Raw genomic sequence first — 16,581 nt, forward strand, 5'->3', positions numbered from 1 at the left:
TTTTTTTTTTTTTTTTGGGTTTGAGTGTTTAAGTTTGCTTTGTGGTTTGAAGTGGAGGTTTCCGTTTTATTATGCGTCGTTGGAGTGTGAGTCCCGTGACTTGTGTTTCTGATAAGCACAAATACTTCTATTTATTCCCGTTTTTAAGTAAGAATGAATAAAACTGTAACCGATCAAAGAAAGAAACAATGAAAGGAATATTGTATATACATATTATTAATTAGCTTTAGCATCTAAAAGGTATATTTTAAGCATGTCTTAAATTTATGAATGATCATTTTTGTTTAACCTATTGAAGTCTATTCGAGTTATACAGATTAACAAACAAAAGTAGTTTTGGATTTCATTTGAGAATTGAGATATGATCCGAGTAAAACATAGGAATTAGTGTCACACTTGTTTTTTTTAAAAAGAATTAATGGAATTTGTTTTACATGTGAACTAAAGTTATACAATGTAACGCATGCATGAAATAAGGTAGCATTGGATTCTAAAAACGCCAATCGTTAGTGGATATGTGTGGGGAGTCCTTTTGAATTCATTTAAACAATATAGTTTGTTTATATCAGTCGTTTTTGTTCATAAAATCATAATAGATGACGTCATTGCTTATGCAATAATTTAATCTTCTCGAAGCTTTACAGACGTTATAATTTACACATGTAATCGTCTCAAAAAGGCAACCAGCTACAAATAATATAAACACCGATCCAGTTTTTAAAATTGGCATTTTGCCATTTTCTGTAACGAAATCTGATAGACTTTCACTTTCATCATAATCTTTTCAAAACCGATAGCACAAATTTTTTGTGTTGCTTTAGCTTTTTTTATCCATGATAAGATGAAACATTCTACTTTCAATTTACGGATAGTTTTGTTTCTCATTTACCCATTAAGTATACACAATGTATATTTAGCCCATAAGAGCCCCAAATTGAGACTGTAAAAGCCCAATTATTTGATAAGGATGAGTTAAGATAATGTTGTAGTAGTTTCATTAAGAGATCCGATTAATTTAATTTGGGCAGTTTACTTCAGTCTTCCAGAGGCTGAAGCATTACGGGTAAGCCGTACTGAGGCTGAATAGTGAGGTTATCCATCGGCGAGTGCTTATACTCACTAGAGAGGCTAAGCCGGAACCGTTGAAGAATCATGGTGGGCACTGTCTTGGCTTCGATCATGACAAAGTTTTGGCCAATGCAAGCCCTTGGTCCGACGGAGAACGCTAGGAGAGCGTTTGGGTGGTTGGCGGCTTTGGAAATGCCGTTTTCAAACCTCATTGGGTTGAATTTGTCCGCGTCGGATCCCCAAAGGGTCTTGTCGCTATGCATCTTCAGAAGTGGGATGACTATGGTTGTGCCCTTGGGAATGTCTAGGTTACCTATTTTTATATTTGTTGATGCTTCGCGAGACAAAGCTGAGACTGGTCCGTAAAGTCGAAGTGATTCCATTATCACCATGTTCATCTGCGAGATATATAAACAGGTTTCTTCAACCACAAGAAACATCATCTCACTTTGTTCGAAGAAATTAAACCCTTTTAAAAGATGAACATTTACCAGTTTGAGTTTGCAGAAAGTTTCTGAATCTGGGGTTTTTGCTTTACCACATTCTTTGAATATCTCTTCTCTGAGTTTCTCCTGCCAATCTTGGTGCAAGCACAGTAACATCGTTGCCCATGTCAATAGATTCGAAGTGGTTTCGTGACCTGCAAAGAAGAAAGTTCTGCATTCATGTATGATCTCTTCGATGCTCATCTTTCGTTTGTTCTCTTCAGCTTTGTAAGCTTTCAACATGATTCCCAGGAGATCGTCTCCATATTCTGATTCTGATTGTAGTCTCGAACTTACAATCCTCTTAATTGAGTTATCCATTTTCCTCTCCAGCTTCCATATTCGAAAGCGCAAAGGCGTCGGAAGATACCTTGTAATACAAGAAAGACCAATATATTTCAAAACCCTAAGAATCTTGTCTGAACAGAGAACTGAAATAGCAGAGTGATTAACTTACTGAGTTCCAGGGATAAACATATCGGTGAGAAAAGTTTTACAGCACTTCGACATAACTGCTTCCAAACGCAGCTGTCGCTATTATATCGGCGGTTAGTCTTTGGAAATCTCTGTTCATATCCTTTCTAATCTTTGAATGCTCTGTTTCTTCCTTACTCCTCTCTTCTTTCCACTCCTCTAACATCTTGAGCGTACAAACCACCATAACGTTCGTCATGTTCTGATCAACAGAATCAAAAATCACAACAAAAAAAAAATAGATAAACTACGTCGTCTGTCTTCTCTAAGGGTTAAGTTCTCAAATCGACTTAAGAAAGAAGGAACAAAAGACCTTGAGCCTATCCATGGAGAAAGCAGGGTTCAAGATTCTTCTGTGGCGAACCCAATCAGTACCTTCGACAAAGACAAGTCCTTTGATGCCGACAAGTTTGATGACCTCGGGTCTTATCTGTGATTTGACAAAGAAACCTAACTTGCTTGACAAGATCTGTTTTGCAAGTTCAGGATCTGAGATGCATATCCTGGGCTCTGTTCCGCTCCAGTAAAGAATTGTCTCTCCTAGTAATTAAATATATACCATTATTGATAACTTGTATGTCACGCATACCTCCTCTAAGGAAAGTTCATTTTCTTAAGAAAAAAGGTAAAAACATAAAGATGAACAGAGAGAGAGAGATGGAGGAAACGGCACCGTATATAGATATCCATTGTTGATAATGAGGAAGAACACGAGAAAATACATCGTTGGAGCTGGGATCAAGAATCGAAAGCTGAGCTTCTCTCTTCATCTTCTTTATTTCGCCGATGTTTCCGTACAAGAATCTGTACTTTGGGCCTGAGATTCCTTGTTTCTGGAATCTTCTGGTCAACACAAATGGCTGCCAAACTAGGATCATAAAAGCGTCGTATATCTTGAGAGCAAGGATCAAGACAAGTAGTGCCAAGATAGGATTGATCGGGATTATGATATTGATCTCCATTGTAAAGAACTAAACAATTTGTTTAATTTTCTTCTTTGTTTTTGTGTGTTCGTGTGAATAATAATTGTTGTTGGTTTGGTGACTACATGCATATATAATTTTTTTACATTTAAATTTGTAAAATAAGTAAAAAAGATAGAACTTTTACTGTTTATTTATTTATCTATATAATTGTGAATTTAAATAAGTATTGTACAGTTGTACTACTGTATTTTCCTTTTATCTAGACTAGAATAGGCTTTCCACGTCTCTTTTATACTTGAGTTTTTTTTTTGGTTACGTACCAATTTCTGCTATAGACTAAAATCTAGAATCCACTCTACCCTATTCATACCACCATATTACCATATATACTGCAACTTTTACTTTATTTATTACTCTTTTTTTTGTTCTCAAATAGAAAATAAACAGACGTGTTTGTGCTTACTTCGTGTTCAGAAACAGTAAAAGTTACAGATGCTAGTATATATATATATATATAGCAAAACAGGGCAAAATAAATCAAAAAGGCTCGATTTTTCTGGCCAAATTTTAAACGGAAATACGTTAATCTTTATCACATCCGACGGCTTGCAAATTGTAACCTTTATGAGATTTTTAATTTGTTACGTCTCTTATTCCTCTGTATTGTACCGTATACACACATTTAGTTAGCTAGGGGGATGAAATTTTTAATATGGTTAAGTGAATCTGTTAGGACTTAACGTAACAATCCACTTTCTTCTTGTTGACTTTTTTATTAATCAACTTTTAAAAAAGAAAGACCCTTCACACAAATTATCTCACAAATCCGAATATAGATTGTCTTGAAGCTGATTTGCTGTTTAAAATTTCCGGATCATGCTTATACAGTATGTGGATACTAGTCGTTCTACATAGTCTAACAGACGACGAGGGTTTTGTACCTTTGTTATATCAACGGACACATGTAGAAAGAGTCCGAATCTAGAACTAGAAGTGGAAGATATTGTCACGTAGTGACGTAGATTATGATATAAACTACTCAAACTAGCTAGTAAATTCTAGAGGAGATATTTAGCCGACGGTGTCTTATAGATACAGTTAAAAAATGGTGTGAAAAGAAATAAATTATCACCGACGGTGTAATGTGATTGATCGTGACATCGAATCTTTAAATTCAACACTTTTTCGTTTGTTATATATACTTTGGCATGGTTTCATATATAAAGAAAGTTGTTGAAAATTTTCTATTTTTAAAGGTATTGGTTTAGACTTAATTATCCTCTTTCTCAAAGTATCATGTTAAGTTCTGAAATCAGAGTCACCTATTTAAAGAAAGTATCAAATCTAATTCACATTTAAAGTAAAATAAAAAAATTTAAAAATCTTTACATGTGAAAGTAGTAGTATCTAATTTTTTGTAATGTACATTAAATACCGGAGTCCGGACGCTAATTCAATGTCCATATGAGTCACATTATCAAATAAAAATTAGCCGTTATTATCAGAAATTCAATGTCCATCTTCATCACTCCCTTGTTTCGACGTTTAATGAAACCCAATTAAGAATATTAGTCCACTGAAAAGCCCATCAAGCATTAATCTTAGTAATTTATTAGTTTTAAGTATAAAAAGTTTATAAAATGGCAAAATATTGTTTCAAATTCCACAACAAGGTCGTCAAGGTACAATGAGTCGTCTTGCTGTCACATGTTAGTTGAATTTAGGGTTTACTTACTCGCGGGAGAAGATAACGTTAAAACCGACATCGTCAGTTCGCCACTTCTGGAGATTGATTGGCAAATTGCTTTATCTTCGTATCAGACCATTCATAATAGAGTTTCTTCAAATAAAATTGCTTAAGCCCATAAACTACAACACAAACTAGATGATACTTAGGAAAAATCACTTCTTCTTTTTTTTTTGTCCAAGTCAACTTGGTTGGAAAAGAGACATCAACTATCTACAAATACTTATTTAGTTTAGGGAGCGGTAATAACCATTGCTTCCTCTAAATTGCATTGCATCTTCTAAGTTTGAGGTGGACGCAGACTTTGGGAACTGAGTCAAAGGAGTAGCCTGAGTCTGAGGAACACACGAAGGCACCACAAATTGCTGAGAGCAGTTTTCCAATGGAGAAAAGATGGGAGAGTTTGGGATTAGTCCTGTGGGGTGATTAAGAAAGCTTAGCATTTGTGATGATGAATTGTTAATCCCTGGAAAACCGTTTCCATGAACATTCATGGGCAGAAACTGCGGTACTGGTGTTGCTGCTGCTGCGCCCATATGCATTCCTACTAGACCCATGAAATGAGAATAATGACCCATTGGCAACATTGTAGGTGGCCGTATCAACCCATTTCCCATACTCATCATCTGTAAACGATTATTACAACATGTTAAGTATTTCACATGTAAAAATTAGATTGTAGTAAAATATATCAGTAAAAAAGTTTTGATACTTTATTAGTATAGTTATATTGTTTTTTATATATTTATCAAACTTGATTTAATCGAGAAATCATTTTTAAATCATAGAGGTAAAGCCTAACGCAAATTTGATGTTAAAAACAATTTTTTATTTTTTATTTTGATCATTTTATTATTTCTCAATTCGTTTATTTTTTCATGAAAGACCATGAAATTTTGTTGAATTGATGTATTATTCTTGAATACCTGAACTTGAAGTTGGAGGGTCCTCATATATTTGATAGCCTCATCTAACAATGATGCCTTATCGTCCTATAAACAATGACACGTATTCAGAAATCTCCACATAAAAAGAAAAAAGATCAACTCTCTAAGTATAGCAAAATATTATCTAATTAATATGGTTTAAGTTAATATCAAACCTTGTAACAGTTAGGTAGTAGGTCCTGCAAAGCACGCATTTTCTTGTTGAATTCATCTCTTCGCTTCTGTTAACAAATCCTTAGCATTAATTTTTACAGCTAATGTGAAATTTCATGAAATGAGAGTGTATATATATATATATATATATATATATATATATGTAAACTCACTCTTTCAGATAACCTATGGACTTCTGTGCTTCGTTTCCTCTTCTTAGTTACCGGCTTTCTTGTTCTCATATGGACTTGTGTCTTCTCATCATCTGATTCATCATCCGAGTTCTGCATAATAAACAAAATTTTTTTTGATGATCTCTCTACCATATATGAACCAACTAAAGTAATTAATTTCTCTTACATTACTAATTAAATAGGTTGATTCTTCTTCTTCAATGTCTCCATGCTTCCTCTTTAAAGAAGAAAGACTTCGATCTCTCGAACTTCCTTGAGAAAACTTCGATGAAGACGTGGATCTTCCAACAGCTGCAGATTGCTCATCAGGAGGAGCTGTAATAACTTCAACATACGTTGGACCTTTAGCAGAATCATCAATTAATGTTGATGATTCAACTCGTTTGTGGCTTTTGGAGACATTTCGCTCAGATTCGGTTTTGGAGGACGTAATCTTCTTCTTATTGTTGTTGTTATTGATTTGTTCATCGTTTTCTTTATCTTGTTGTGGCTGAGGTTCGCTCACAGGAACGACTTTTGTGTCTCCAAGACTCTTGATGTTTTTCTTGAAACCGTCATAGTACTCGGTCTCATACAAATCCAAGAGAGATTGCGTACGTTGGTTTTGAAAAGAACCGTTGTTCTTGGGCCTTCGAGTCTTCGCAAGAATCTTTCCATTTTCGCACACCAGCTCCATGTAATCTTGATCGTTTAATCTGCAACAAAAGAGTCACGTATGAATAAACAAAAAAAAAAAAGTAGACACGTATAAACAAACATTACTCTCCATGTACTTGCATACACATTTATATTGTGTGTGTGTGTGTAAATTAATGTTATGGAACTCGTAGAAAGTGTAGATGAAATCCATAAACTTACTTAGGTTTAAAGCCTGATGATGGAGAAATCACGTTTGGTTGATGAGATGAAGATGATGCTAACTGCTTTCCTTTCCATTGAAGTAAACTGAACAAATTAAGCTTTGTTTTACCTTTTTCCTATTTTTTTTGTGAATTATAGAACCAGAGAGATTCGGACTTCACACTTTCTTCTTCTATATAATCTAGGGGTTTTGTGAAGTCTCTGCATATATATAAATATAATCGTTTATTTAATTTAAGATTGATATATGGAGGATTTGTTTTGGTCCACAGCTCATATTTGTATTTTCGAGTGTGAATCATGACTATGACACGTACGGTAGTATCGACACATTAGTATTAAGAAAAATACAAAAGTTTATATAATGCTACAAACTTTGGTCGATTTCAAATGTTAAAATTCAGATATATAAGTATTGATATTATATATATTTCATTACACAAACAAACGATGTTAGTGAACGTAAAATTGTTGTATTTGCTAAATTAAGTTTTCGGAAGCTTTATAAAACAACCATAATTAATAATAAGGCTTTAGATCAAGAACCCTGATATTAACTAGTATTTAAGTTAAATGTGATGTGATTAATGAAAGAAGAATAATAGTGGGTGGTGGTGGTGGTGGCGTTGTATGGGAGAAGCAAGATAATGTATGGGCGATAGTGAAAGACGAAGATAGACAAACCTTGTGACCGACTTCGCTTTTCTTCTCCACCGTTCCCTTTTCTTAAATTGTTGTAATCTAATATTATGAAGGGGTCAAATCTACGAATACGATGACATTTTTTTTTCTGTCTTTTTGTCGTCTCCATCTAAAGTGAGAAAATTGTTTTTTGTAGTATTTCACGTTAATTATAAGCATGGGGAGTTCGTTTCTTTCAAACTAATGAACTCAATACGGAGTCAGATATTTTACTTTTGATGTAAAGAAACAAAACGCATTTATAGATTTTTATTGCAAGTTATGAAATTCTCTTTTCATGATATATTTATATAATCTACTGGTGGACCAAAAAAATCTCTCTCCGATGATGCTACAACAATAATGCAACTAACATTTCTTTTGTCGTCATGCAACTACGAACATTTTTTTTTTTGTTTTGTAGAAAAGCTAGAAATTTTAGGACCAAATTCCAAACTATGCAATGACAAAAGAAAAAAAAAAAGCCTTCCAACAGAAAAAAAATAAATAAGAAACACTTTTTTTTTCTTTTCTATTTTACGTTCATATATATGTTATTATATTGCACCGACGGACAGTTTAACTAAAGGAAATTGTCTTGGCCTCGCTGATAAAACATTTAATGATTCAAAATTGTGCCTACCATAAGTAAGAAATACCTAATGTCTTTCAGGTCACAAAAAATGAAGAGTTATCAAATATAGATGCAAATCGTTTTGATCCAAAAATAGACGTATAAATGAAATTGTACTGTGGAATTTTTAACAGTGAGCGAGTGAGCGATGGTGTGTTGTTGTTGTGACTAGCGAGAGAGACAGAGACGGGCACAACAAAATTTGCCCACGCGAGTGGCAACGACAACGAACCTTCACTCCCCATAATAATAAATAAAAAGAAAATTAATTAAAAAGACATATGGGGATGAATGAGGTATGGGCCCCTATTCTCAAAAGCAGGTTTTTCTAAACTGGACCCACAACTTGCTTTATTGGGCCTAGTTCACGTGCACTTCACGTGATGCCCGCGTGATTCTTCAACCCACAACTTGCTTTATTGGGCCTAGTTCACGTGCACTTCACGTGATGCCCGCGTGCTTCTTCAACCCACCCTCCCTTCCCTTTGTGTTTTATTTTGTCTCCCTCCTCTCTAACTACTGCTACTGGTTTTGTCGTCTTCTGCACTTTTACTTATCTAATCGATCGTTCAAACTATTTTTTTTTCTTTTATTTATAATTTAGTTTATCAGTTGCTGGCAAAAATAAATAAATCAAACCTTCACACTGACACTGCTATAAGGAAAAAAAAAGACTCTTACTTGGGATATATATAAGTTGTGTTTTCTTTTTAGTGGGTTCACAATAAAACTTAAAGAGTCAAAAAGCATTTCAATCATCTTCTTTATTCGCCTCGACTCTTGATACCACTAACTAAAACCAAAGTTGGGTTTGGCTTGAGAGGGTTTTCTCTTCTGGTTTAGTACTGAAAACTAAAAACTCATAGTAACATAACTTTTGGTATATCTTTCCCTAGTGTTTTTTTTAAGTGGAGAATAACGACTTACGTGTGATTGATTCTGTGAGGCGCTCAGGTCAGCCGAACACATCATCTTTCAAACATTCTGCCACAATCATCTTCAGCTGCATCATCTTTCCTCTCGCAGACTGTGTGTGTGTACCATAGACACCATATTTGAGTTTTTATGCTTTCAAATTATGATTTTTTTTTTTTAATTCTTAGGAGCACAAGAAGAAATACTTGCCTTGTTGACAGATTCGATTCTTTTGCTCGCATTGTCCAGCTTTGTCTCGATGCCTCCTTCAAAATTTGCGATGAGTTTCTGGTGTGATGTTCCTGTGAAGGAGAGATATATAAAACTTCAAGTCAGTTTAGGAAACGCTTGTCCTCCCTCCTGTTATATCAAAACTCTCTTGCCATGGAAGAATATCTACTTGATAGTCCCCAATACAATCATGTTTCATAGCAGCTCTAATATTAGGACTCGTTGTTGTAAAAGCAAAAAGTTACAAAAGTGAACATACTTTGCTTCTTTATGCTGCCTTTCAGATCTGAATGGTGTGCTTCAAGCCCGTCAATACTACTCTTGAATTCTTCAAGTTGATGGCTGACATCGTCCTTGAACTTTTCATGGATCATTCTCATTTTCTCTTGTTGCTCTGTAATACGGTCAGATTGTCAGTGAACACAGTAGATCAGGATGGAGCTCTTTTTTTTTTGTCAACTAGTGGACGTATGAAGACAATTCAATACTTTGATGATGTTCCACAACAAGACACAAGTCATTTTTCCAATTCTACTTAACAGAATTGAGCATATAGCTTTGTCTTGAGGAATAGAAACTATGTTAAATGCAACAATATGGGAACCTAAACCAAGATTACAACAGATAAGTGAATTGTGTGTGTCTATTCAAGTAGAATTGAAGGTAGTAGAATGAAGCAAGATAGTGAGTACTTCAAGACTAAATGCCATCTAAAGAACAAGGCATGATATCAAGTTTCTGATCTATAACCTGTATCAGGATGAAACTGCAAAGCTAGTATATTTAAATTTCGAAGCTTTCTTAATGTTCATGGCTGTGAATAATATATCACAGTGATCAAGATATAATACGTTGCTGTACCTTCTAATCTTGTTTCTGCATGTTTTCTCTTAGTTTTGGCTAAGTTGCTCGCCTTTCCCCTGTTCCATAATTAGCAAGATCATTGACTGAAGATTAAAAAGGAGCAATGCAGGATCAACTCTAGAAACATACGCTTCTGTTATGATATGAGACTTGACATTCTCCAACTCTAGATGTATCTCCTCGGAGACTGATGCTATGATTTCTGAGGACTTCTTTTCAGCTGCAGATTTCACCTTTTTCTCATAGTTTTGAAGAGCCATAGCGAACAATGCAACAGCCCTGAGACATGGTAATTAATCAACTTAAGACGGGAACGAAGATTCAAGGTAGAGACGTAATATACGTTATATCTACAAGAGACCTTCCCAAGCCATCATCTTCATCCATCTCTGAACAATCCTGAAAGGAATCAGTTTCCTGGATCCCTGCTTAGTTACCAGGAAAAAAAAATGAGGGTGCGGCATTGAAAACCACAACAATGACATACAAATGAGCATTATACCTTGGGACAAAGACGTGGGAGGACTTAACACGACACATCCAGTGCCCTTAAAGTTAGAGTTCCGTTTAGCTGAGCTAGAGCCTAACTTAGATTTCTCATTACTCCAGTTAGCAGTTTCTCTTTCTTCGGGGCCTGAATCAGACGATCAATAAAATAAGCAAAACATGGATTGTGTTTAAAAGAAAATAAGATCTTCCAGTCTCTGTATATGGTCTACGGAAAGAATTAAGAAGCATACTGTTGTAATGGCCCAGCACTGGCGAATCTTCTCCTGAACCATCTGAGTCTCTCTCATCAGATGACGGATCGGAGAGAACTAAATCTTCATTTTGCTCCCCAGAAATTTCTCTTCTGAAAGAATAATCTCTTTTCTTCTCGAAGAAATCCTGAAAAAAATTAAGGAAAAACAAGTCAGAGAGTATTATGTAAAGTCAACATGCATAGTTTTTAACTTAGATAAAGCAACTTGAGTTTATGAAGGTTACAGGCAATCTCTTTTCTGTATCTGACGCTTGGCCTGTTGTCCCCTGAGAGGTTTTCTTGGTACCGAAGCTAAATATTGGTGTTTCAGTCTCATCTAAAGTGGGACTAATATTTCTTGGTTGCAAAGGAGATGCTTCGGGAGAAAAACATGGGGAAGGACTTGAGATTGGTGCTTTATATCCAAACGTTGGACTCTGAAATTCGTTTTCTGGCTCAATAGGATTTTCCATGAAAACACCACTCGGTCTTTCCTGTTTCTCACCATTTTTAGATAATCCCTGGAATATCTCTGGCGTAGCTGCTGTCTCAGCTTCTGGAGATGGATGAAAATCTTTTTCCCATGCTCTAATATCTGGTTTATGCTTCGGGGCTTTGCTCTGTGGATGAGGCTCACGGGAACTTCCCTTTTTGTCTTTAAATGAAGATCTTTTGCCAGTTCCTAAGCTCTCGGAACGTGGAGGAGTATTGCTCTTGCTTGCCTCCTTCAGAATCCCATCAGCTTCATCCTTTTTGCGAGAATGAGCCTTACGGCATTGTACAACAGTGTTTTTTCTTCTACCCCTTTGTTTTTTAGGCATAACAGCAGAATTCATAGCAGCAGTGCCAGCTTTTCCACGCAAACCTTCATCAAAAGAGAATATATTATTTACTTCTTCAGCGGTTTTGCGACCTATGTTGGCACCAGCTTTGGTTCTCTTCTGGACACCTTTGGCTCCTACTCTCTTCTGCAACAACGATCTAGTTAGTGGCCTTCTGGTTGCAACTTCAGGGCTTTCAGAATCAGTTTCTATAGAATCTGAATTGTGTCTAGGCTTAATAAGAGGATCATCATTTGAGCCCTTGTCTTGACTCAACTTTAAGTTGGTCTTCACGACTTCTGGAGTCTCAGAGTTCACATCTTCATTATTTGCTGGTGAAGCTTTTCCCAATATTTCCCACAGTTTTGATCTCAAAGCATCAGTAGTTCCATTTTGCTCCTTCCCTGGCTTACCCATCTCCTCTCTTTGTGATGCAACCTTTTGCTGCAAGACTGCACTTGGAGGTTCTTCCATCCTCCCTGGACTCCTATCCGTCACTTTATCGTTCTTGCCGCCATTTAGCTCACCATGAGTGTGCTGAGGAGTCGAGATGGGAAAGTCTTGAAATGACTCACGAGCTGGTGCCTGATGTACTACATCAAGTCCCTTGTTTAATCCCTTGCTACCAGACAAGCTAGATGTTTGCTTAGAAAGAACATTCTCCAGAGTCCCTAATTTTCGATGAGACGATCTCGTCCAAGGTGAGGTCACACGTCCTGTGACCTGAGCTGAACTTCTTTGCCTGGCAGCTAAATCACCTTTATCTTTCTTGTTCGCCTGTAAATCAGTTGCCGTGGCTGATTTCAACTTTTCTACTCTTGCAATAACATCTCCATCAGCCTTATCTGTCCCAGGATTTCTCTTTGGTTGTGTATCAGCCATAACTCCTATAGAAATCTTTCTGGACTGACTTGATGGGTGATAGTTACTGCCGAAGCTTCTATGGTCGCTCATCTTTCCCTGAAAATTATCACCAAAACGTTAACAATACTACTGGGTAAAGAATAACAAGTCACAACGAACACCAACACAAACTTGTTAGATAAAGCAGAACAGCGCAGGCTAAATTGAGCTATAAAGGATAAAAATAAATAAGAATGACAAATTCAAAACCCAGAGAAATAACACTCCGATCTAAAGCTCTGGAAATCGAAATACCCAAAACAAGACGATGCTAGATCTGGGTAGTAAAACGATAACAAGAGGATAAACACAGATGATAGATGCCGAAATCAAACCCAAAATAGCGAATAAAACAAACTTAAGAAGCTCGAAAGAGATGTATTAAACCCTAATCATGGGGGATCACAAATCTCTAGACCAACGTCTTAACGATTTTGCAAGATAACACTATAACGCAGGTATCGGAACTATTAATCGAGACGATAACACCTTTTCAACGAAAGGGGCTTAGATCGCAACGAATTTTCACTGAATCTGAAACCACAAGCCATGAATCGAACACAAAATCAGAAAAAATCGAGTCGATTATTAAAAATTACCAAATCAAAGCTCGCGGGTTGAACTGCGAAAGCCCTAACTCCTAATTCCGGTGTAGAGTAAGTGAGCGCTGAGAGAAAGATGATCACCGGAAAAATTACTGAGAAAATGAGAGAGATGAGCAGAGAGATTTCGAAATTTCTGGGGAGAGAGAGAGAGAGAGAGAGGAGAGGGAAACTGAAAATGTTTGATTTGGCAAATCACACACAGTCACACACTTTTGTAGCTGAATTGAGTGTGTATCTGCGACGCCGGGAATATTGGACGATTTTACCCCTGTCGTTTCTCAGAATTACATTACGTTGTGGCCGTCAGATTGAGGTGATTACGCGTGTCGTGATCTGCCTATTATTCTCAAAATTTTGGCGCTCTAATTCGCCTCTCAAAAATTTTCAATCGTTTACAAACGAAGACGGTCGTTGCACGTGACCGATTCTGTTAAAGTTGACGGTCAAGCACAGTGAGTTTAATAACCCCTTTAAGAAGAGCCGTCAAATAATTCGGTAATACTACTACGAAGAGTTTATTCAATCACGGATTTAATGGATTTTAAAATTTAAACATAGTTTATGTGTGATTTAATTTTATATTTTAGTTTTCTTTTAATGTAAATCATGTATTCTTGTTCTATAATTTATAAATACTAGTTAAATTTATATGTTATTGTTTAGTAATTTATTTCTGGATTTCAAAATCTGCTTTATACTTTAAATGGATTTGAATGTAAGAAAAAAAATCAAATAGTAAACTAAAAAATGTTTTTAAAATTCATATACTTTTGTTTGACTTTTTTTATAAATCTTATATAAATTTTTAAAACGAGAAAATGTGAGTAACGGTGCTCTATAAAAAAACGCTTTAGATACATTTCAGGCCTAGTGGCCGATTATTAATGAGTAAATTTTCTTTGTATGATTTAATCTTTATGTAAATAATAAAATTATATTAAAATTGTTGAAAATATATATATTAAAAAGGTATGATCGTTGGTAGCAATACAAATGGTCTATATTAAATATCCTATGGTTAATTAGTTTTTTAAAAACTCCTAAAATAATTATCATGTATGTTATGTGAGAATTATTCTCATATGTATTATAATCATCTAAACAATTTCATCTACACAATAAGCGTTTGGAAGTCTCTCAAGTCTCTCTGTTGCATGTGTGTTGTAGTTGCGAGAACATTTTTCTATAAGGTCATCATTAATGGGAGAACACCAAGGGTATTCTAAGCCCAAAAAAATTATAAAAATAATGAATAGTGGCGTAGTACACTTTTTTTAGTTCTTTACGTAGAACTGATTTAAGCCCAGTTCTTATTTGATGTGGCTTCATGTGATTGGACGAGATTTTTTGGAAAAAAAGAAAATATTTCATTTATATAAGTATGCAATTTAAATGTTAATTTATAAGTTTTTATAATTGTAATATGTTTAAGAATATTATATTAATTTATAAGTATATAATTGCTTTTATATAAGTATGCAATTTAAATGTTAATTTATAAGTTTTTATAATTGTAATATGTTTAAGAATATTATATTAATTTATAAGTATATAATTGCTTTTATATAAGTAAGCAATTTAAATGTTAATTTATAAGTTTTTATAATTGTAATATGTTTAAGAATATTATATTAATTTATAAGTATATAATTGCTTTTATATAAGTATGCAATTTAAATGTTAATTTATAAGTTTTTATAATTTGTAAAATGTTTATGAATATTATATTAATTTATAAGTATACAATTGTTTTTATATAAGTAAGCAATTTAAATGTTATTTTATAAGTTTTTATAATTTGTAAAATGTTTATGAATATTATTTTACTATATCTTTATTGTAAGAACATCATAATTAGTTCTTCCATTTTTTTTACCTATGATCTTAACAACTGATCTAACATTATTTTCACTATATATTTAATCTAAGAACATAAAAAAAAGTTTTCCGATTAATGATGCCCATGTATGATACCATACATCCAAGAATATAAACATCGTTTTCAATACTGGCAAGGGAACCGTATCTCTCCCAGAAAAAGTCACACTTTAACTTTTTAAATAGACATATTTTAAAAACTATATTTAACTTTCTAAATAAATATATACTGTTTTTATTATGCTAATCAAAAGGTATTCACCATAACATATTGTTATTCCGGATCCTTTCCAAAAAGAAAATCGCCAAATTTAACAATAAATTTGACTACGCAATAATATATTTGACTAGGCAATAATGATGTAGTGTTCGAGCCACTTGTATAACATAAACTCACACATAAATAAAGTACTTGTTTAGTTATCTTATTAGGTAGAATATTGGGTTGGTATAAAATGGTCATTTAGTTGTGCTATAGTTAGTAAACCATTGTTTCAAGCTTAACCAATTTGAAAGAGCAAAATCAGAGCAAACTATCATATTAATTAATTGTTTCATAAATTTATTGAGCCATGTACAACGTTTACAAAATGCATAGTATAACAGTAGATCAAACTTCTTTTTAAAAAGTTCATGGAGGTTCTTACCCAATGAATCTTGAAGCAAGATTAATAATTTTGATTTTTTGATATTTATTTGTAAAGAGTGTTAACGCAGTCAATGTATAAAAATCTTACAAAGCATTTTAAAACCATTTATACAAAGCATTTTAAAATTACTTTACGCGTGTTGAGAAATTATGTATGTTAGTTCATCAGCAAAACTCTACTAATCCAATAGATACAAAATAAATATACAAACATTCAAATTACTATCAAATTTGAATAAATGTATTCTTTCTTTTTTTTATTTTGTCTTTGTCAAACGAGCTTATTCTTATATAAGAATAAAATGAACATGATTAATTAAAAATGGGAAAGAAAACAAAATACGCTCGATTAATAAGTGTCAGAATGTGGAAAACGAGATTACGTCATCGTATAAGAGAATCTACCGGGACAAAATGTCACACTGCCCAGTGTAGATTAATCTTGCTTTGTAAGAAACTAAAAATCATTTCAAGATTTGGTAAATCTATATATAGATTGCGTGCGTAGTCTAAACATATAGTACTACTTATAAGGATTTAGACGAATATTATATAGTATCTATAAAAAGACACGCACGTAACATCTCGATTTAATACTTAATTGCACTCACGCATGCACATTAAGCTTCAGCATAAACATCCTCTACTTGATTGACTCTTAAATCTCTTTCAATTTAAGTATATTTTGAAACTTTAGCTCCTTCACTTAATTATCGACAAATGAGTTATGCAGCCCCGTGTATCGTATACGACTTCAAATCTGACGCAGCTAGTCTAAGAATTTAAAATTCAATAGTCAATCC

At 34.2% G+C, this 16,581-nt stretch overlaps 2 protein-coding genes and 1 pseudogene across 2 annotated transcripts; all 3 read right to left on the bottom strand.

Annotated features, from left to right (window-relative positions):
• Positions 971 to 3,029, bottom strand: LOC104793678 (annotated as a pseudogene).
• On the bottom strand, positions 4,846 to 7,138 carry LOC104699486 (transcription factor PIL1-like). The gene is made up of 6 exons (XM_019226891.1): positions 6,853 to 7,138; positions 6,161 to 6,689; positions 5,974 to 6,084; positions 5,803 to 5,868; positions 5,627 to 5,692; positions 4,846 to 5,326 (listed from the first exon to the last, which is right to left on the bottom strand). The coding sequence occupies exons 2-6, from the start codon at positions 6,668 to 6,670 to the stop codon at positions 4,928 to 4,930; spliced, it is 1,152 nt and encodes a 383-aa protein (XP_019082436.1). The 5' UTR covers positions 6,671 to 6,689; positions 6,853 to 7,138; the 3' UTR covers positions 4,846 to 4,927.
• LOC104793679 lies at positions 8,807 to 13,434 on the bottom strand. The gene is made up of 10 exons (XM_019226892.1): positions 13,246 to 13,434; positions 11,168 to 12,703; positions 10,921 to 11,068; positions 10,683 to 10,814; positions 10,542 to 10,605; positions 10,310 to 10,459; positions 10,178 to 10,236; positions 9,576 to 9,710; positions 9,296 to 9,387; positions 8,807 to 9,197 (listed from the first exon to the last, which is right to left on the bottom strand). The coding sequence occupies exons 2-10, from the start codon at positions 12,695 to 12,697 to the stop codon at positions 9,126 to 9,128; spliced, it is 2,382 nt and encodes a 793-aa protein (XP_019082437.1). The 5' UTR covers positions 12,698 to 12,703; positions 13,246 to 13,434; the 3' UTR covers positions 8,807 to 9,125.

Source organism: Camelina sativa, chromosome 6 (genome assembly GCF_000633955.1).
Source record: "Camelina sativa cultivar DH55 chromosome 6, Cs, whole genome shotgun sequence".
In the NCBI taxonomy this organism is placed as follows: domain Eukaryota; kingdom Viridiplantae; phylum Streptophyta; class Magnoliopsida; order Brassicales; family Brassicaceae; genus Camelina; species Camelina sativa.